Source organism: Aythya ferina (genome assembly GCF_964211825.1).
Source record: "Aythya ferina genome assembly, chromosome: 10".
Lineage (NCBI taxonomy): Eukaryota > Metazoa > Chordata > Aves > Anseriformes > Anatidae > Aythya > Aythya ferina.
Genome location: NC_140306.1, coordinates 5240112 through 5260209, shown reverse-complemented (window position 1 = coordinate 5260209; position 20098 = coordinate 5240112). Strand labels below are relative to the sequence as shown.

The 20098-nt window shown below is 47.5% G+C and overlaps 2 protein-coding genes across 3 annotated transcripts; one reads left to right on the top strand and one right to left on the bottom strand.

Annotated features, from left to right (window-relative positions):
* The first annotated feature begins 153 nt into the window (after positions 1-153).
* ARL6IP5 (ARF like GTPase 6 interacting protein 5) lies at positions 154-10296 on the top strand. The gene is made up of 3 exons (XM_084530331.1): positions 154-378; positions 7998-8215; positions 8553-10296. The coding sequence occupies exons 1-3, from the start codon at positions 203-205 to the stop codon at positions 8723-8725; spliced, it is 567 nt and encodes a 188-aa protein (XP_084386457.1). The 5' UTR covers positions 154-202; the 3' UTR covers positions 8726-10296.
* LMOD3 (leiomodin 3) lies at positions 8644-19684 on the bottom strand. 2 transcript variants are annotated; one of them, XM_084530326.1, is made up of 5 exons: positions 19646-19684; positions 19282-19326; positions 16188-16515; positions 13388-14752; positions 8644-12060 (listed from the first exon to the last, which is right to left on the bottom strand). In XM_084530326.1, the coding sequence occupies exons 3-5, from the start codon at positions 16476-16478 to the stop codon at positions 12034-12036; spliced, it is 1683 nt and encodes a 560-aa protein (XP_084386452.1). In that variant the 5' UTR covers positions 16479-16515; positions 19282-19326; positions 19646-19684; the 3' UTR covers positions 8644-12033. The 2 variants fall into 2 exon arrangements, with proteins under 2 accessions (XP_084386452.1, XP_084386451.1); XM_084530325.1 differs by lacking the exons at positions 19282-19326; positions 19646-19684 and having other exon boundaries at positions 16188-16590.
* Between the last annotated feature and the right edge of the window lie 414 nt (positions 19685-20098).

Below are 20098 nucleotides of genomic sequence, written 5' to 3'. Positions count from 1 at the left end.
CGCCCTGACAGCCGCACTCCTCGAGGAGCCGCGGCTGAGGGGGCTCCTCCCCGGGCCTCGCTGCCTCCTCCCCGGCCCCTTCCCGAGCCGGGGCCGGGCAGAACCGGGCGGTGCGGGGCCGGGCGAGCTCCCCCCGTGGTCCCGGAGCCGCCCCGGGGCGGTGCCGCGGCTCCCTCAGGCCTGCGCGGCGGCGGCGGCGGCCATGGAGGTGCAGGTGGCGCCGCTGCGGGCTTGGGACGATTTCTTCCCCGGCTCGGACCGCTTCGCCCGGCCCGACTTCAAGGACATCTCGAAATGGAACAACCGCGTGGTCAGCAACCTGCTCTACTACCAGACCAACTACCTGATGGTGGCCGCCGCCGTCGTCGCCATCGTGGGGTCGGTGCCCGGGCGGGGACCGGGGGTCGGGGATGGGGGGGGACCTGGGGGTCGCTGAGCCCCGGGACAGCCCCCACGGGCTGGGTGAGGCGCTGGGTTTGATTTGGGTTTGCGATTTTTTTTTTTATGTCTTTCTGGGGCTGTGTAGCGGCTCGGGGAGCTCCTTTTTATTCCCCAATCCGCAGACGGCTCAGCACCTCCTGCAGGAGCACCCGGCTGCTTTTGGGGTGGCGGGGAGCAGCTGTGGGGTGATGGGGAGCAGCCCTGGTGGTGCTGGATGTCAGTGGGGCCTCCACAGTGACCAGCACTGCCTGGCTAAGCCTGCCCAGTGCTGCTGTAGAGATAAACTTGGCTTTGAATTAACAAGGAAAAAAAAGGATGAATTGTGCTTCCCATATAGTTTTAAGCTCATGTCCAGCAGGCAGAACAGCCACTCTTATTTCTGAGCTAGTGCATAAAAAACCCCTGATAAAGATAATAAAGATAAGCAGGATGCCCATCTGTTTCATTTTGGGGCGAGACTGAGACCTTCAAGGCAGGACCCTGCTCTTGTCAGCATCCCTACGGGGAGTTGGGAAATAATTCCTAATCACCCCCTGAGTATAGGCCTGTGACTGCTGGTTGAATATTGCTCCGAGACCAGAAAGCTCTTCATCACGAGTTGCAGCAGTTGCAGCAGAGGCTGTGATGATTAAGCTTTTAATATAGAAACTGGAATACATTTCCAGCACTCCTCGACAAACGCTCAAATGCTTAAATTGGAGGGTTGCCTGGCCACTAGGCCAAAGTGGTTTTGGCAGAAGTATATCTTATCTTATATATTGCAGAGGCTTAAATTCCTCCCCTAAATCCCTTCTTGTTCTGCATCTGAAGCTCTTCACCCAGCATCTGAGTCAGTGAAAAGTCTCCAGGTTTCAGGGAGTGTGGGCCTGTGACAGGAGGGGCTGAGAACCCTACTTCTTTTTTTGTGTGTAACGGCTTGGCATAATGCTGTAGACTTTCTTCTTAATTTCGGTGGTGATATGTTGCAGTCAATTTGGTGGATTATTAGACCAGTAAAAAGAGACTTGCAGACTCTTGCCCACCTCAGACTAATCTTAAGCATTCATCTGCCTTTGTTTACCAATACAGTTCTGTGGCCAATTAGATAAATCAAAGGAGCTGTGGAAGGCAGGCAAACAACTCTTCTCCCCAAGAAATTAGGGAAAAAAAACTGTCAATAGCTTCTTTATCCCTGTCCAGAGGGCTGGAACAGCAGCAACTTTACTCCGTCTCCTAAATTCCTTTCTCCTTTTGAACTCTGATCTCTTCTTATCAGATCAAGGATGGTGATATATCTCCCAATTATTTCCTATTGGTTTGCTGGGGGAGGAGGAAGAATGGAGCCACACAAGGTAGAGATTAACACCAGAACTGCAATTTTAATATCTTCATATCGAGCAGTGACCTGCTGAGCTGAAATCTGTGGACAAGAAACACCTGGAATTATTTTTTTTTAATTGTGCATCTTGGAGCCTTTGGTATATGGCAAACCCAATTCTTCCAACACTGAAGTAAAAGGATAGGAAACTAACTCTTACAGGAACAGGCTAACCCTTCAGTAAAGAAAAACTACCTGTTTCTTTTTAATAAAAGATTTTTCACTTGGCCAGACTGTAGCTTTGGGAGAAAGGCAAAGAAAGTTCTCCTGATTAAATTTACATTGATGACTAAGCTGTGGCCTTGCACTTCATTCTGTAATGGGCAGGAATTCCTGAGCTTATCGTGGCTTTTTAGGAACTCCAGGACTGTGTACAGGCCTAGGGGCAGGATTACTGAAACTGCTCATGCAGTGGTCTTTGTGATCACAACTAAACTTATCCCTGACCAACTCTACCTGTTTTTAAGCCATCTCATTGCACAGACAGGCAGGTGATACAAATACGGTATTTTTGGCTGCTGTAGTAGCTTGGTAGCTGTGGTAATGCTGTGCTGAGACGGAAGTTGTAGCCTGGGGCTTTTTTGATAGCACAAGTGCAGAGTTTATTGCCATGGCTTAATTTACAGCCTCCTGTACAACAACATTGACCTCTGCAACCTTTCGCTATCTCCATCACTCTGCAAGGTATGGAATAACCTTACCATGAATGCAATGCAATCGTAATGATCTCTGCTGCATCATTGCCCTGCCTCTTCCCCTCCCTTCGCCTTCCGATGGCTACTGTTACATGTAAATGATGTTCTGTGCTTTGCAGCTCAATTTTGCTTTCAGGCCCCAGCAGAAAACTATTATTTCTGCTTATTCTAGGCAGAAACTATTAAATCCGTGAACAAGAAACCGAAAGTATTGAATGACTGCCACTCTACTCGTACAGGCTGGTGTCAGCAACAGTTCCTCTTCCCCTTACTCCTTGCCCTGCAAACTCCTCTATGAGTCAATGCAGGCTAGCGTGCTCTTTTTTATTTCTTTCCTGGAACTCTGCTGCTGATAAAAACCAAGATCATTGCTAAATCAAACTGTGTCCCTCCCCGAGTTGCATAGGAGCTGGATGATGACTGCCCTTTTTGCTCTGAGCCAGGGCCCTGTTACTGTGAGTGCTGCACTGATATTTATTAAGAGCTGTGCCTCCCACAGCAGCCTGCAGCCCTCCTCCAAACAATCCTCCTGCCCAGTAAGTGCCATTTGTCCGGGCTTTCAGCTACTCTGACAAGGCTTCTCTGTCTTGCTGTTCAAACTAACTACTTAAATCAAGGTTGTTTCTTGTAGGCTTTTGTTGCCTCATACTTACCATAAACTACTGTCTAAGTGATAGCATTAAGAAGCACAATGCATTTCAGAGTGCTACAACTACAAGTCTTCATTGTCCTTTGGCATAATTCTTTCTCCAAAGCTTGAAGTTCGATGGAGCTTTCCTTTGCCCACTTATCTCTACCGCATCTACTGGCCATCTGTACAACCCCTAGCAATGAATGAGCGTGGGTGTCTTTTTTTGTTTTTTAAATTTCATTCCACCCCAGACCACAGCCTTAGCTGGCTTGGGGGTAATTCCCTCACCAGAGCAGCAGAGTGCTTAGTGTCTAATGCCTGATGAAAGATTAAGAACAGTGCACAACACACACAGCTCTAAAACATACGTTGCATAATGATGCTACATAATTTCATAGAGATTGTGCAGAAAGGATCCGCTCCTGTTCTGAAAGCAACACAAGCGAGAAGCAGTGAGTACAGAAGCGTTGCTAAACCCGTGCCTGCTGCGGGCACTCACCTGGCAGTGACCAGACGTGTTAGTGCCACGTCAGAGGACAGCACTCTGTTTGTCCTTGTAGGCGCTACCTCTCCTTGCAGCTACGTGACCTCACTGCAGCCCAAAATATGGGGAGAGGGGAAGGAAGCAGAACCTGCTGTCTCTTGTAGTGTCGTTTGAATGAGCACAAACGAGGAAGGAAGCAGATAACTGCGCTCACCTGTCCCTTGTGTGGAACGTGGTGAGGCACGAGCCTTCCTAAAAGGGAATTTTCATGTTTATGTGCTGTAGTGACCCAGCTGTGCTGCTCTGAGTAAAGAGACGTTGTTCTTAGTGATCGGAAGTGTCCAGCTCCGTGCCTTTGCTCAGACGTGCCTACTCACGTGCAGAAGAAGCAGATGTGCCAGCAACTGCTGAATAATCACCCTGAGACAGCCATCTGAGGGGGAGGTGACTCAAGGAAGGAGCTTGCTTGCTTTCTCTTTATGTGGCCTGCCCTACTTCTGGGCTCGTGCTGCAGTGCTCAGAGGATGAGTCTTACCCTCCTCTTTTTTTGCTACACTGGAGCTGTAAATTCTCCAAGGAGGTGGTCAGCTCTGCTGCTATGGGGCTGTGCAGCAGCCTGCAGGTGTGAAGTAACCCAGCAAGACCAAGTCACTGAAGGCAGAGCTTGTTGGACTTTCTGCAGCTCTGTGGGAATGCAACCTGCTTTGTGACAGATGTAGCACAGAGTCTAGAAATATGAATGCAATTTAAAAAAAAAAAAAAAAACAACACTCATCTTAATCTATTATTTTTTTTGTTTTGTTTTGTTGTTGCTCTGAGAAGTAGGTGTATAGTTACAGTACTTCCTCCCACACCATTGCAGCCCCAGCTGGTGGCACCTGTGCTGTCTCCTGATACCACTTGGACGAACACAACGTGTCCCACGGCCGCACTTGGCACAGGGCAGTGCCTGTGTCCCTGCCCCTGGGAGCAAACAGCAACTTTCTTTTATTTATTCTTTTCTTTCCCCCCATCTTTGCACTTTGTATTGAGACAGATGTGGTGGCCGGCCTGGTCCCTGAAGGGCAAGAGGGACAGAACTTCAGGTACTTGCTGTTGCCTTGAGATGCTGCTGGTGGTAAATCCAGGTGACAGCTTCTCTTTGCTGGTTTGTCCCAGCGGTGTCAGAGGCTGCAGCATCCTCCCAGGGCTGTATCGTGTCTACTGCAGAGAGCAGTACAGTAGAGCATCCTGTTAGGGTGCTCTGAGTTCTAGGCTGATTGCACCCCCAAATGTTCAGTCCTGCCATCTGACTCCTTTTAGGGCAATCAGAATGTTTTTTTTTGTTGTTTTTTTTTTCCGAGCCCCAGAAGAGTTCATCTTCCCCAAGTCATCTGAGCAGCCCCAAATCAAGTTGCCACAACACTGACATGCTAACAGTTCCATGCATTACATTTTCAAGTATTTGAGAGGCCCTATAAATCCCTCCTAAAGGGACTTATATTTAGAAAGTATCTTGTAACATGCTTTAAGGCTGGGCACTTACCTTGTCTCAGCAGCTTTGAAAGACTTCCAGCCTTCTTGCCTGGCCATGAATTTGGCATATCGTGTTCTGATCTGTGGATAAATCCGGCCAATATCCGTGCTGGTGCTTCAGCTCTAAGGTGACTTCCAGGGCTGTTAGGCAGTTTTCTTTTTCCCCGGATACATGTTCTAAAATAACGTGCCTGTGTTTTTTCCTTTTTAGTCTTAAGCTATTGTGGTAGTGAGAGGAGTGTGCCAGCAGCTCTGAGTGAAACAGGATAATGGGGATCTGCCTCCTTGAAAAATGCTGTTTCTGGAGCAGAAGTGCCTATATCTGAATTTCTGGGAGAATTTTAGGTAGCGCTATGAATTATGCTGTGGGGGATTCAAGCAATAAAGGGGAGCTTGGTGTGCGACACCTTATCCAGCACTGTAATCAGTATCCAACTCTGCGGACACATGGCTGAGAATCTGAATACCAGTTTTTAGTGGCAACTGCTATCCCCATCTGTTTTCCTGTGGCTCTGAATGACTTCATTTGATACTTATGTTCCCTGTTTCCTTGTACGCATTGGAATGCAGCCCACTTGAGCAAACATGTAATTCAATTAACTTTCCCCAGGAAAATGGGATCTTTTGAATGTGATTTTGTTGGTGTTGTATTTTTTTTTTCCTCACTTCCCTTGCAGCCAGTCAGGAATACAGAACCTGTGTAATTCCAGAAAGAAGCATGAAGCAGGGGAGTCTTTGGTCTTTTCCTTATAATGATGGAGGGTTTGCTCTTCACCACCAGTTTCTGAAGTTGTAAAGAGAGCAAAGGGAAGGGTAGGGAAGACGAAGCTCTTCGAGCATTTACCAGACACCTGGTAGCATGGAGCCCTGCCTAGCCTTCTGCTCCTTCCAGCATTATCTTGTCAAAAGATTTTTTGGAGCAAAACAAATGGTTGCTGTGAGCCATCCGAGTAAGTTTGGCCATCTCTACTCTAAGCCAGTTCTGATGTGGAGGTGACTTCTGCTTTAAAAATCTGCTCTGGCCAGCAGTGTGTGCATAAACAGGGCACTGGTGTGGTCCTGGCGTGAGCCACCCTCCTTCTCCGGCTACAAGGGAACGCAGATGAAACCAATTTCTTTCCAGAGCAGTACTGCTCACTTTTTCCAGTCTGGAAATTTAGGATTGGCAATTCAGAGCTAAATATAATCTGGCTGGCTGCAGAGAGTGACTCAGATGCAAGAAGCAGGTCTGCCCTATCACCGTTTCCAAAAAGCCGTGCTGGCTCTTCAGCGTGAGTAGCAGAAGCAGGTGGGGAGCTAGTCTGAATTTTAATCTCTTTCCATCCAGTTGTCCTGTCTCCTGTTGGCACAATTGACTTACAGAATTGTAGCCAGGCTGTGCTCTGAAGTAACTCCTGCGGGTTCTTCCTTCTCTGGGGAAATGCCCCCTGGCATGCAGGTACGGTGTTGGCAGACCAGCAAGAGATTTCTTCTGTTTGTGCCGGATGTGAAGCACAGACCACAACCCAGAGCATCCTCCTCAGCAGCGGGGGGGAGTGGTGAGTCAGCGTGCCCATGAGCTTTGGGATAGGCAGACTGCAAAGAGTACAGGATAAAATCCTTCTTGCCCCTGTCTGGGTAAAGGACAGTGCTGTGCTGCTGCCAGTTGTAGCAGCTCAGAGTGCTCAGTTGCTGTGCTGTCAGGTCTGTGCACGTGCAAGCGAGTAAATCAGAGTGCAGCTAAAATCACACAGCTTACTGCTAGAGAGGTGAAACATAGCAGAGCCTGGCTCTTATGCAAATACAGAAACACTCTGGGCAAAGTCACTGGTGAAAGCTGAGGACAAAGCAACCTCTGAATACTTGGGAAAGTGGTGTGAGCAGGTGATGGGCTCACCCTGGTCCAAAAAAGGGGCTTGCTGTTTATAGTCCAAAGCTGAGCCACTCAGTGCCTTGGCTTGCTTGGTAACTGGTAACAATAACACAACACAAACCTCAGCAGCAGCTCCTTTGCCAGGCCTGGCTCTTCTTCCTACAAGACCCTTAGCCCACACTCTGGTTCCTTCTGACTCTTGGGCATGTCTGCCTGGGACAGGGCTTCCATCCACTGTGCTGGTGGGGGTAAGCTCCTCTGGAGGTTCATGAAATCTGGAGGTTCATACCCACTGGGGGAACCTTCCCTCCCTGCCACCCACCCACACAACCCGTCTTCAGTTTAGTATGACCTTACCTCAGAATCTAACGTTTGCTTGGCAAGGGAATTAGTATAACCGTTTGTATCAATATTAGGGTATTTTCAAAGACCTGCTGTAGTTTGGCTATAACAAATACTTTGTCTTGAGAAAACGGGCAACCTAGGTGGCTGGGCAGAGAATGGCATTCATTCCCTTCTTGTCCTAGCAAATTGCCATTAGGTTACATCCAGATACTAGTTTTGACATGAACACCACATGCAAATTTGGTAAGTATTGAAGGCATAAACAACAACCACTACAACAAAAGTAACCTCCTGTGCTCAGCATCCCCCTACCTTCCACCTTTTGTAAACCTGGGCAGGAGGTCAGCTGGTGGTGAGTGCCTCTAGTAACCAGCTGCTGCAGACACTCATTATCCTCAGCTATGCTCAGGAAGAGAACACAAAGACCATCTACATATGCTAATTCATGGCTAAGGGTTGTTTGCTCAGTTGCATCTGTGCTATTAGCTTCTCTGTTAAAAAAAAAAAAAAACAGAGGTTGGTAAAGCTTTTGCAAGACCAACTGACTTCTTAATGCCTTACCTGCCCAGCAACAACTTCAACAGCGAGCTGGATGTTTGCTCTGTGAGCACAAGTCCTGAAGGCTCTGAAACAGGATAATTCAATCTTTTTTTTTTTTCTTTCCCTCTTTTTTCCAGATTCCTGAGTCCCCTGAACATGCTTATTGGCGGTACTGTGGTGGTCCTGGTGTTCATGGGGTTTGTGTGGGTGTCGCACAACAAGGACATACTCCGCAGGATGAAGAAGCAGTACCCAACCACGTTTGTAATAGTCATCATGCTGTCGAGCTACTTCTTGATCTCCTATCTGGGAGACGTCATGGTGTTCATGTTCGGGATCACTCTTCCTCTCCTCTGTAAGTATTTTTGCTATTCTCCAAGCTGAGGGTGAGGGGTGCTGAACTGAGCTTTTTCAAATAAGCCTGCAAAGTCTAAAGTGGCTCATGGCTTTAAATCTCTTTATTTAAATTGTCCACCCCAAAAAAATCAGGGGTGGGAGGGAGGGAACACAAACGAGCACAAGCTAGCTTCAGCATTGTTATTATTAAATGGGTATTTGCAGTTACTTAAGCAGTCATTTAGACATCATATTCCAGTGATGTCGTGGCTTTGGGGTGTGTCTTAAGATGGATGCTACAAGCACTATGCTTTCATTGGACACGACCAATTAATAAGCACGTTTCTGTTGTGCAGTGATGTTCATCCATGCTTCTCTGAGGCTCCGGAACATAAAGAACAAGCTGGAGAACAAAATGGAAGGAATAGGTTTGAAGAAGACCCCAATGGGCATCATACTGGATGCCCTAGAACAGCAGGAGGATAGTATCAACAAACTGGCTGACTACATATCGAAAGCAAAGGAGTAAGCAACTGCAACGTGGCGATTTGCCTGTTGCAGGAGTGTAATTGCTATTTACTATTGTTCGAGCTTGCTTTCAGTTTGTGTACAAAACAAGAAATGCACATGTGGTACATACAGATTAATAGTTGCAGGATACAGGTATTCCAAGGTATTCAGGGCTCCTCTAAGAATATAAGAAGAGTAACTTTTTTCTATTGTATAGCGAAATGTTTTGGTGTTTACAGAAATACATCCCAACTTAAACGTGTTTGCTCGTCTCTTCTTCTTGGGGGCTAGAAGGGGAAGAGATGGAAACCTCTGGAATGCAGCCTCTCAGACAAACTGTCTTGTAGCACATTTGTTAGTAAGAGTAACACCCCTTTCATCCCAGGTCTACAAGGCGGCTGTCTAGCCAGTTTGGTTTGGGGTGTAGCACCTTCAGGCTGGCAGTGTTCAAGGTGAGCTGGAATCTATCAAACATACGTTTTCTTGCATCTAAACCCCTGACTGCAGGGGTCTGTACTGAGATCAGGCTGCTGGCTTAACTGGCAAGCAGGAAAAACTGTGCAATATGTGTAACCAATATGGGTTCCTGTCCTCACCTCACATTCCTCCTTTGGTAGCTGGGAAACAGTCAAAATAGATCTAAGCATGGAGAATAGATGTGGCACTGTGCCTCTCGGTTCCAGTAAAACACACCTTTGTTTTTCCTGAAATCCTGATTCTGTTACCCCCTGGAACTGCTCTTCTCTGCAGGAGAGTCAGAACTTCCTCACGTAACACCTGAACTATGGCCAAGCATGGGAGGAAAAACGGTTGTGCATAAGCTAGACGAGCTAGGTTTCTACCCCTGCTGATGTTTTTAAACATTGCTACTTTAGGACTTACCTTGTTCTGCTTCATTCTGTATAGGCTGTTTTGTAGATGAAGGTGGATGTGTGTTTTTGTGCGTGGTTCTTTTTCTTCTTAACCAGAATGCAAAGATACAAGTAAAACATGCATCTCGCTCACTCTAGTCCTAACACTCTTCAAAGGAATAAACTGGATTTCAGGTTTACAAATACAAGCAATAAATGTCAGGATACAATTATTGAAGACCCATTCCAAATTCATCAAGATACTTGCCTGTAACAACTCCTTAAAGTGGTGTGTGGGATTCTTTTATATGTATTTTAATCAAACTGCCAGCTCTGATGGGATTGTCTTGCTAATAGGAGCTTACAGAATAAAATGGGGGAAAAGTTGTCCAGGTGACACTCCATTTCGAGTATTCTTGCATTTCTCTTTTTCTAATAAAGTAATTAAATAATCAAGCAAACATCCTTGAAGTTGAAGCTTTTATGTAACTTACCATGCTGTTTTCATAGTGAGCTGTGTAGAAATCTGAACATGTCATTCCATTTAAGTGTTAAAGTGATCAGTATTTATTGAAAATAATTCCAGCTGAAGAGTCAATGGCCTGTTCCTCACTTGTAGAGCATGGTCTTTGTTTTTGAAAACTGTTTCCACACTTAAAGGTAGTAGCCTATGACTTCATCATTACTGTAGAATTTTAAAAACTGCACACTTACGAAGAAAAATAAACTCTAATGGTGACTGCTGAGTGCATTTATTTCAGGATGGGAAGCGTGACTCCGAACTTAGGCTCGCGGTTGTTCCCACGGCTGGTGGCCTCCCCGGGGTGGTGGTGGGAGCTCTGGTGTCACCCTACAGCTGCACAAACTGGTGACAAACGGCTGGGTTTGATTGCTCTGCCTCAGTATTAATGTTGCTGAGGCACAAGGGAGCTGTGTGTGAACTGCAGCAACAGCGCAGCCTTGCTCTTCCATGCTAGGCTGCAGAAATGAAATATGTAAGCACTTGTTTGCATTGCTTCAGTCCCTTATGTAACTTCTTAATTGCAATTTTACGTTTCTCCTAATTATGTGGGAGGGATTTCTGCCTGCTTCTACAATTACTCAGAGCTGTGCCCTGAGCAGCACTGGGGAGGCAGCTCTGCTGCAGTCGGGTGAGTTCTGGGGTCTCTGAACCCAGCTGCCTCCCTCCTGCGATCCCTTAGGAGCCTGTGCAGTGGGGGAACACACACCAGAGCGGGGCTTCAAGTCCTGATGTAACTTCCTTGGTAATAGCTGTCAGCTCTGCACTGCTGCTTGGGCTGTTCCTGGCTGAAGCACCTGTAGTGCTTCATTCGAGGACCTGCTTCTCAAGGGCAGCAGGGGCCTGTTCCCCACTTCTTGGCCTTTACAAAAAGAAGGGATGCCAAAAACAGGTGCAATGAAAACATTCCTTCCTTTTCTATGCCTCTGCTGTGCAGAAGCAGCTTTCCCTTCTCCCTTTTGTATTTCTTAAATACTGCTTAGTATGTCTTAAATAATAAATTAACCAGCTTTACTGGGCATGGGACATTACAGTTGCAGACAGAAGTACAGCTAAGACATGTTACAAGTTTAGAAGAAGACAGATTTGAAAGAGATCAGCTGAAAGATACAAAAAGGACAAGGAGAAAAAGAAAACTTGACCTAATGCCAGTGGAGAGCACCTTGGATTCAAAGAGGTCCTGAACATCAGCGATTCCAAAGGGCTGTGATAATATCTGTGGGGTGGCACTGGGATTCAGCTGCCAGAGCACTGTTGTGAAGAGCTACGGGGAGTGATGATCACAGTTCTTGAAGCAGCGCGTGGTGTTATCTTTTACACCCTCATCAGGTACAAAACCAACTACATTGTGCTGAAATGCACCAGCCTGGAACCATCACGCAGAGGTGCTGGATGCACCAGAGCAGCCTCTCTGTTCGGCAGGCCTCTTGTTAGCCACGGAAGTGCTGCACGCTTCTTCTGGATAAAGCTTTTATTTCATTTCCATTTCCTTAGCCTAAAAAATAAAGCTGTATACATGGAAACCAAATGCATTTCTCATGGACAAGAGAATAATCGAGGAGCGTGTGTGTGAAAAGAAAGATAAGCTAAAGCACAGCATGTTCCTGCAGAATCTGACAGCAGAAGGACAACATGGGAGCAAAACAGTTTACTGAAAAACTAGAAAGACTTAAGGTTATTGATGTCTCTGAGAAAATCCTCCCACAACAAACTGGAGCCTTGAATCCATTTGGCAGGCAGATGGCACGGGGATCGTTTGATACCTGATGGAAAACCTTAGCACTGATTTTTCCCATGCCAGCCTTTTTCATCGCTCTTAGAAAAGTGCATATCTTTGTTCCCAAAGAGTCATTCATATACACCACCTGGGTTCTGCAGAAAACTTCTGCCAAAACAATTGTAAGCAAAACTTGAATAGTCTTTATTCCAAGTTGGTTTCTTTGGGTCAGTCTGGTCTCACTCCAGCTGCTTTGGTAATGGCACCTGGACAAGGACAATAAAGAAATATTAAGAGGGAATTTCTCAGTCCTATTTCCCAAACTAGTTTAGTTTAACATAAACCTACAATCCTTCAGAAACTATGAAAGGATCAAAAATGCAACAGCTAAGAGCACTAGGGGGATCTGGTCAGGAATTAGGTTTTGTTTGTAGTTCCCCACTTGCTGTCTGCAATGCTTAACACCTAGGAAATCCCTCTGCAGACAGCGAACCTCCCCACAGAGGCCAGATTGGCTCAGGCAGTAAAACCTCTGTGCGAAGCTGTGGGTATCAAGGCCAAAAAAAAAATAAAATAAAATAGCAGTTACCAAAATGGCAAATGGCACAGGCAGATGAGATTAAAACCCTACCGCCCCAAATCCAACCCATCTGGCCTGATGCCAGGTGGATCAAAATATTAAAAAAAAAAAAAAAAGTAGAAATCAGTACAAGTCTCTGTTTCCTCTTTCCAGGTGATCTGAGACACCCAGACACAGCTCCTGGCTCGGCCAGGAATCGTTACTTTGGCATAGACATAAATGAAAGCAAAGGGGGTGTGTGAGTGTGAGTGTGTGTGTGCACACCTGGGCTCGATTGCAGCATGGGCACACCTGTGTGCTGCAGCTGCCTCTGGCCCTCATCCTCCTGCTTTTCAGCAGCTTATTAACAACATTTAAAACTGGTGGTTAGAGCAACAACAACAAAAAAAAACATAATTTGTGCCTTTTGCAGAAAATCAGTATTGGACAGGACCAGCTATTTATCTGAAATGCTTTTACACAGCTGTAAAAATGTGTTACACGTTTGGGTGCTCCAGATAAAACCTTCCACCCATCCTGCTGCGAGGCTTCAAAAAGCAAGGCAGAGGCTGGGACATGGAAAAATGCTGTAGAAGGGTCTTTGCAGCATCACTGCTAGAAAGGATTCTTTATAGGAAGAAAATAACTTAAAAACTTTGAATCCCGCTCACACCAAAGCTCAGTTTTGCCGAAAGCACCCAGCCAAAGGCAGGCCCAGAGCGCAGCTGTACCCAACGCTCCTTTGTTTACCCCGACTGAATTTCCTCTCTTTTAACTCTACAATTGTGGAACAAGAGGTTAAAATCCCACACTATTGTTGGCATTTCAGCTTTCTTTCCATGTTTATTTGTATGCTTGCCCTATGATGGGGCAAGCAAAACACGAGAGCACGGTGGCATCTCCAGCAGTTGCTGCCCTTCCTCTGTGCAAACCAAAGCCCATCACAACCAACCCCTGCCCTAGGGATGATGCCAAAATCCAGCTGCACATCTCCTGGGGGTGCATTTCCAAGCCCCCCATGGCTAAACGCTCACCGGTTTGAGATAAGCGACGTTGCTCTGGCGGATGTCGTTCAGCAGCTGATCCCTCGGGGTTATTTCGACAAGGGGAGGTGGCCGCCTCCTGGGGATCGGCTTCAGCGTTTTGATCACGTCCTTGAGGTTGGTTTTCTCGGTGGGCTCCACATACTCGGGCACGGCGGGCTTGCGCTGCACCTTTTTCAGCTTGACCACCTTGAAGCTGACGGGCTCAGCTCTGTGCGGCTCCTCGGGGGCCTCCGGCCTCGCGCTCTCCCTCCCTCGGCTCCGGGGCATGGAGGGAGGCATGGGGGGCTTGGGTGCCGGGGGGGCTTCGCGCATGCTGGGTTCGGGCAGAGGTCCCCCCAGCATTTCCCACATCCCGGGCGGCAAGCCCAGTCCGTTCTCCAGCATGGCAATCAGCTCCCTCTGCTCTTTCCTCTGCTGCTGCCTCTGCTCCTCCTGCCTCTTCTGCCTCTGCTTGTCCAGGTTCCTGCTCAGCAGGTTGGTCACCACCATCCTGGGCCCCGGCAGCTCGAAGTGGTAGCCCATCTTCAGGAGGGTGGCGTTGGCTTTCAGCAGCCTGGCGATTTCCATCTCGGCCTGGTGGCCCAGCATGCTCCTCTGGTTGTGGAAGCGGAGCTCCGTCAGCGTCTCGTTGTACTGCAGGCACCTCATGATGGCCACGACGCCTTTGCCAGAGATGAAGTTGGAGTCGATGTTGAGCGTGGTGATGCTCCTGTTCTCGCGCAGCATGTTGGCCAGCGCGAAGGCGACGTTGTCGTCGGCTCCCACGTTGGCCAAGCTGAACGTTTTTATGTTCTTATTCTTTTTCATCGCGTTGACAAAGTCTATCAGCATTTCTTTGGGGATGTTTTCTATGTTGTTCAGGTTGAGCTCCTTCATGTCCGGGTTGTTTTTTCGGACTTTCTCCAAGCTCTCTTCTAAGTTGGTTTGGTTTCCTGAGGGCCTGGCACTTAGCTTCATGAAGCTGGTGTCCAGTGCTAACTTCTTAGGGATGTTTAATTTGGATATTTTCTTTACATTTTCATCTGGCTTTTCTGTTGTTTCCCCTGATTCTCTACCTGATTCCTCACTGGTCTGATCACTGCGATGGTTTTCATGGTTGCAAGTTTCCTTTGTTTCTGATTCACTCTCATCACCCTCTTCTTCCTCTTCCTCCTCCTCGTCATTGTCTTCTTCCTCCTCCTCCTCTTCCACTTCCTCCTCCGCTTCCTTATTGCTTCCACCCTTGTTTGTCTCTCCAGGCTGTGTTCCCGAGCTGGCCAAGCTCTCGTTCCTGTAGTGCCTTTCCTTCCCCTCAGCTTCTGGCCCACTCCTGCCGCCCGCCTCGCCGCTGCCTCCCGTCCCCGCAGCGCTCCTCTGTGGAAGAGAGAAACAGCTGACGTGACCCAACGAGGCTTTGGTACGTTAACTTTGTCCCAAAACAAAAATGCAACCGATGGGTTAATACACATCTATGGCCATTATAGACTAACACTTAAAAGTGCCATTGACGGTACATCACGGTGTGCTGGCTTGCTTGGGACTGAAGGAACGATGGCTCTGAAAGTGGCTGTAGGCAGTGTCCCATCTCTGCCCATTCAGAACGCTGACCATTAATTCCTGGATGTATCTAACACTATGTTATGGTGGTCCCGAAACCCTTCTGGGGATTAAGAACCTCTGATTCTATTCCGCCTCTCGAATTCATGTGATTTTTATCATTTTCTTGATAAGAAAGTTTGTTTCACATGCCACAAAGCACTGGAAACCCGCATGAAGCACTGACCGTGTGCCCAGCCTAAGAGAGGAGGAAGAGGGCACACCAGGACCACAACGTGCCCGCCCAGCACGCGAGGCAGCGAGGCCACGTGCTCGGGTACCCGCATGGAACAACTGCCGTCATAGGAGCAGTCCCTGGGATAAAGCAAAATGTTTCATTCTGAGCCCAGAGATGGGAAACTGGCCTCTGCACACCGCTGTCACAAGGCAGCGGTGCCCTTAGCATCAAAATAGTCAGCTGCAAGCTTCCACCCGCTCCCCAGCCCCTCCTGGATGAGATTTTTTAAAGTTTTTTCCCCCTTTCTGAGGAGCACCCCAGCACCGAGGTCTGCATCACACCAGAGGCAGCTCCTCCAGGCCAGAAGTGCCAGCAGCCAACAAAGCAGATCTCAAAACCTGAGGATAATAACCTGGAGTTTGTAGTGGCCCTGTCCTGTAAAATATCCAAGTATGAACTTACTTTCATCATACTGCCCCATGACTTTGAATAAAAGTTGAGTATTATATTGAAAAGGGTGGGACCAGTTCATGGAGTTTCCATTCTTGGTCTTGAGTGAAATTTCACATTATTAAAATACATTATGGGATTTTTTTTTTTTTTGCCAAAGTGGCATTAAATTCTATCAAGTATTACATTAATCGTGTTCATTAGACTAAGTGTTCTGTGGAAAAGCACTATAGTGTTGTTCAATATGCAAAGCCACACAAACCAGAATTACACCTTCCAGACTGACTATCTGGTATTTTCTCAGAGGTTTGCTTCACTGAAACAGAATTAGGATTTTCTCATGTTAAAAAGCATAAGTAAAGGAGGAAAAACATTTAAAAAAACAAAAACAAAACAAAACAAAAACCCTGACACCAGTCCAAGCTGGATCCTGACATTACCGAGGCTTTCAGGGAGCATTTAAATTCATAGTTTGTATCGTACCTCACATAGGGAATGGAAGCAGGGGTGGATTAAGGTATTAAAGCTATAAAACAGATCCCACAGCAGATGCACAACAAATATTTATGATTTTTTGCTCATTACCTCAGAGGGCAAGAGGGTGACGGGAACTCTCTCGTCCTCGAGCATGCGTCTGGATGCCTTCTGCCAGTACAGGTAGTCCACCAGCGACCTGTGGTCGAAGCTCCCTGTCGGGGGTTTCTCGGTCTGATCCCTCTGTATCATCCCTGTCGGGACCTCGGGGTCCGGGGCCATCACCTCCATCTCGTTCTGCAGCTCCTTCAGCTCCTCGGGGGACAGGTTCGCCAGGATTTCGTCTTCATCAATGTCCTCAGGGGACACATCTTCGTCAGAGGCTTGGCTGTGTTCAGACATGTTTGCTCTTCTGTCCTTCCTCTACGACTTGTTAAAACTGAAGAGAAATTTAAATTTTAAAGATTATTTTCCTAGGAGGAGCTCATTCGGTTGAATCCACAACTTCGTGTTTTGGTCACGAGCAGCCGCAGCTCTCGGGCTCAGTGCAGCAGACGCGCGGCTAAGGCTATATTAAGCTGCACTTGGCCGGACGAAGAGAATTTATGGAGATGCTGCCATGCTCCATTTTCAGCAACGTGTCAGCTGCACAAACCCTTCTGACATTTCAGTGCAGCTGGTGCGTCCCCCATGGACACCCGCAGGAGATGGCTGCTGTGTGTGGGAATCGCCCCGTCGGTGGAGGGAGCTAACAGCGCCTGCGAGGTGCCTGGGGGATGTTCTGTGCCGAGGGAAGAACCAGCACGAGGTGTCTGCATCCATCGTGTCACAAATATCCCAAACTTGCAGGCAGCGGGGGATTTGACCACCTTTAGTGAGGTCTTAAAACCTGAATGTTGCAGGAGTTGGTGCGAGTTCACCTGTTGCACGACTTAAAGAGCTCTGCCAAAAGCCAGATCCTGGTTACAATAAAACCACCTGAGCTGGGAAGAGGCAGTGAGCAGTCGGTACAAGGCACACCGTGTCCACGCAGGCCCCAGCCCTGCTCCCATAGCGAGGATTTGCCTGGAGCAGCTGCTCCAGCACAGCGTGTCCTGCTCACAGCCAGGCTGCCCAGGGGTGATGCCAGTCCCTGCTTCCAGACATCCCCCTGGCCCATCTCTGCCACAGCTGTTACTTGCACCCTCACCAGATCCTGGCTGAAAAGTCATCTCAGCTTCATCCTTTTCCTACCTTTTTTCATTTATTTACCAAATCAGTAAGCAACTACTTTACTTTGATAGTATCCATTTGATGTAACTATACAAGATTATTCAAAATCCTTCATTTCATTAAGTGTCTGCTCCAGCTGAAAACTACTTCTTCCTTTCTTTAGGATATTTTACAGGCTCCTACATCTGTATGGCAAACCAGAAACCCCATCTCTGACACCACTGTGCTCATGGTTGCTTTGTAAAAGCAGAGTAGCGTGGGTGGGTGACTTTTCTACTAGGATAAAATTTCCATATGCCACTGCTCAGGAAGGTTTCCTTTCCTAATTTCAGCTAGGCTTTGCAGAGGGGATCAAGCCAGATCCTCACCTTGCAACTGCGAATGCTTTTTTCACAGGGAAGAAGCCACAGAGGGGCTGTGGAACCAGGTCCCAGTGAGCCCGAAATCGTTCTTGCTGCAGCCCCAGCCGTGCTCTGCTGGAGTCTCCCAGCAGTGAAACCATCCCCGTGTGATGAGGCCTCTCCGTGCTGAGCTTTGTAACGAGAGCCGCGGTGTTCAAAGCCCTGTTAACCTCTATTAAAAAGCCATAACCCAAAGACCCTCGTGCAACTAATGCAGCTACACAGCTGCAAAGAGGATAACATTTTAAGTATGAAATAAATGGTAAAAAAAAAAAAAAAAAAAGCAACAACAACAAACCAAGCCAAGGACATAATGCTTCTGTTTGCCCCTTTGGTATTTCAGGGCCCATCCTTATTTTACATTATGCAGTAGCAAGCACAACAGCAGCCCCGCACATCAATCTATCTGGTTTAGCAGCTTTAGCCCCCAGCAATTGCTGTCCATAATGGAGTCCATAAATGGTTTCCTGATGTTATCAAATAAATCAATGTTCTTCTGTAGCTGGTATGTTATTCCCCCAAACGATGCTGTTTGGGTCACAGAAGCTGTCTATTCAGTGGTTACAAATCTCTTGCTAATTTCTTGACTGTAAATAAAGCCCCTGGCCACCTTCTTAAATTTCCGTGATCCTCAGCCAGGCCATCTTGGGCCGTGGGCTTGTCAGATCTGCCAAGTTAAGTAGGGTCAAACCCAACAAGTCCTCTCGAGATGGAAAACAAGGATCCTGAGAACGCTATCACAGATTTAAAAAGCAAGCTGTCTTTAAGGAGAAATATATCATTTGTCGATACCGTGAGTAGGAAACACTACACCTCGGGAGCGATGCCTCCCCCGTGGGACGCAGAGCAAAGGGCTGCCCACTGACACCTCTCCCAAGTGGCACGGGTGCTAATCCCGCAGATTTCCAAGATGGGTATCACATTTTGCCTACTTTAGGTCTCCTCCATAAATTACATCCAGTACTGGATTCGCTTCCTTTTCTAACACGTTGCTTAGTGTTTTGGTACACTGGAAACGGCACGTTAAGGCAGCAGGGGACACCGCCGGGCTGCAAGCACTCTTCTGGCCAAATCTAGGGGTCCTTTCCAAGGCAAAACCCCCATCTTCATCCCAATAACGTTTGCAGGCACCTCCATGAGAGCTTTCCAAAAATCCTGACTAATACCTCCACCTTTGATGCAACAGGAATGCCACTGCCATCAGCAGCCTCGTTATCTTCATGCCAATTTGACACTTGCTCAAGAATCCAGGCGCTAATGAGCCGCTGCACGAGATGCTCGGTTACCGGGCAGCACCGGGCTCTGCCAGCAGCTCACAAATGTGAGCAGAAGACAGGCAGCACCTGCAGCCATCGCTACGGGTAGGAGCTCCCAATTCCTGCTTAGGAATTCCTCCTCCAATTCTGCTTACTTCAGAAGTGTTAAATAATAGTAGTTTAGGAGCAAACTCTTACTGTGCTGATGGGAAAAAAAAATCTGCATTGTTAATGCACAATTCGTACTTACTGCTTGCTGCTCCTAAGGCAAGTACTTACAAGAGGATGAAGGAGCATGAACCTCAACAGGGTGTAGCGCAGCATTGCCCTGCTTACCTAATCTTTCTCCTCTGTGCATGTTCTTCAAAACTTCTGACCTGTCTTGAAAGCAAAAGGGTTGACAAGTTTTTAACTCAAATATCAGAAGGGATGAACTCCTGCATCACAATTTAACTCTAAGCAGTCTGTCAAACTATGCTTAAAGTGTCTAAAACTTATTCCATTTTTAAGGTAATTGAGGAACACATACTGATGCCAAATACTTGAGAGGAATTTCTGTAATCCTGGCTTTTGCTGATAAAACCCACACATTTATGGCCCCTGACTGCCAATCCATGCCATCTCCAAGAGCCAAGGCAGTAACTGGATAAAAGTCAGGGAATGTGCCTGTGTAACATAACCGTGCATCGCTTGTACCAACCTCGTAGGCTCGATGGGACAGGCTAAAATTGACCAAGAGAGGCATACACCAAGTATGCCCAGCAATCCCCTGTAATGCAATATGGGATTATAACGGGTCAGATGATGGGGATCGTAACAATAACAACCACCAAGCAACGAGTACAATCGTAGGGAGACACCCTGTGGGGAAACCAGCGGTGATCATCTTGGGGGGCGGAACACCCACCACACCTCCAAGCTGTTAGAGAGATACATACCAGATAAAGTTTGCTGCTTACACAGAACAAGGATGCCTGACTTTTGAGGTATTTGCCCAAGCAGCTTGAGAGGGAGCTGCAAAGTGGAGCCCTGGGGTGCAACGGGGGCTGAGGGGGAGCAGCAGGGACAGGGACTGATTCAAAGACTGCATGGCAGAGCCTCAAGAGCAACAAAAGCCCCACGCTAAAGCCAGTAGCTAGAATTAATTTTTCTA

Excerpts from the sequence above, each read along its gene's own strand:
- ARL6IP5 (XM_084530331.1), top strand. The coding sequence starts at position 203 with ATGGAGGTGCAGGTGGCGCCGCTGCGGGCTTGGGACGATTTCTTCCCC. Across the intron at positions 379-7,997 it reads GCCGTCGTCGCCATCGTGGG|ATTCCTGAGTCCCCTGAACA; the intron begins GTCGGTGCCCGG and ends TCTTTTTTCCAG. Across the intron at positions 8,216-8,552 it reads GATCACTCTTCCTCTCCTCT|TGATGTTCATCCATGCTTCT; the intron begins GTAAGTATTTTT and ends TCTGTTGTGCAG.
- LMOD3 (XM_084530326.1), bottom strand. The coding sequence starts at position 16,478 with ATGTCTGAACACAGCCAAGCCTCTGACGAAGATGTGTCCCCTGAGGAC. Across the intron at positions 14,753-16,187 it reads TCACCCTCTTGCCCTCTGAG|AGGAGCGCTGCGGGGACGGG; the intron begins GTAATGAGCAAA and ends TCTCTTCCACAG. Across the intron at positions 12,061-13,387 it reads ACGTCGCTTATCTCAAACCG|GTGCCATTACCAAAGCAGCT; the intron begins GTGAGCGTTTAG and ends GTCCTTGTCCAG.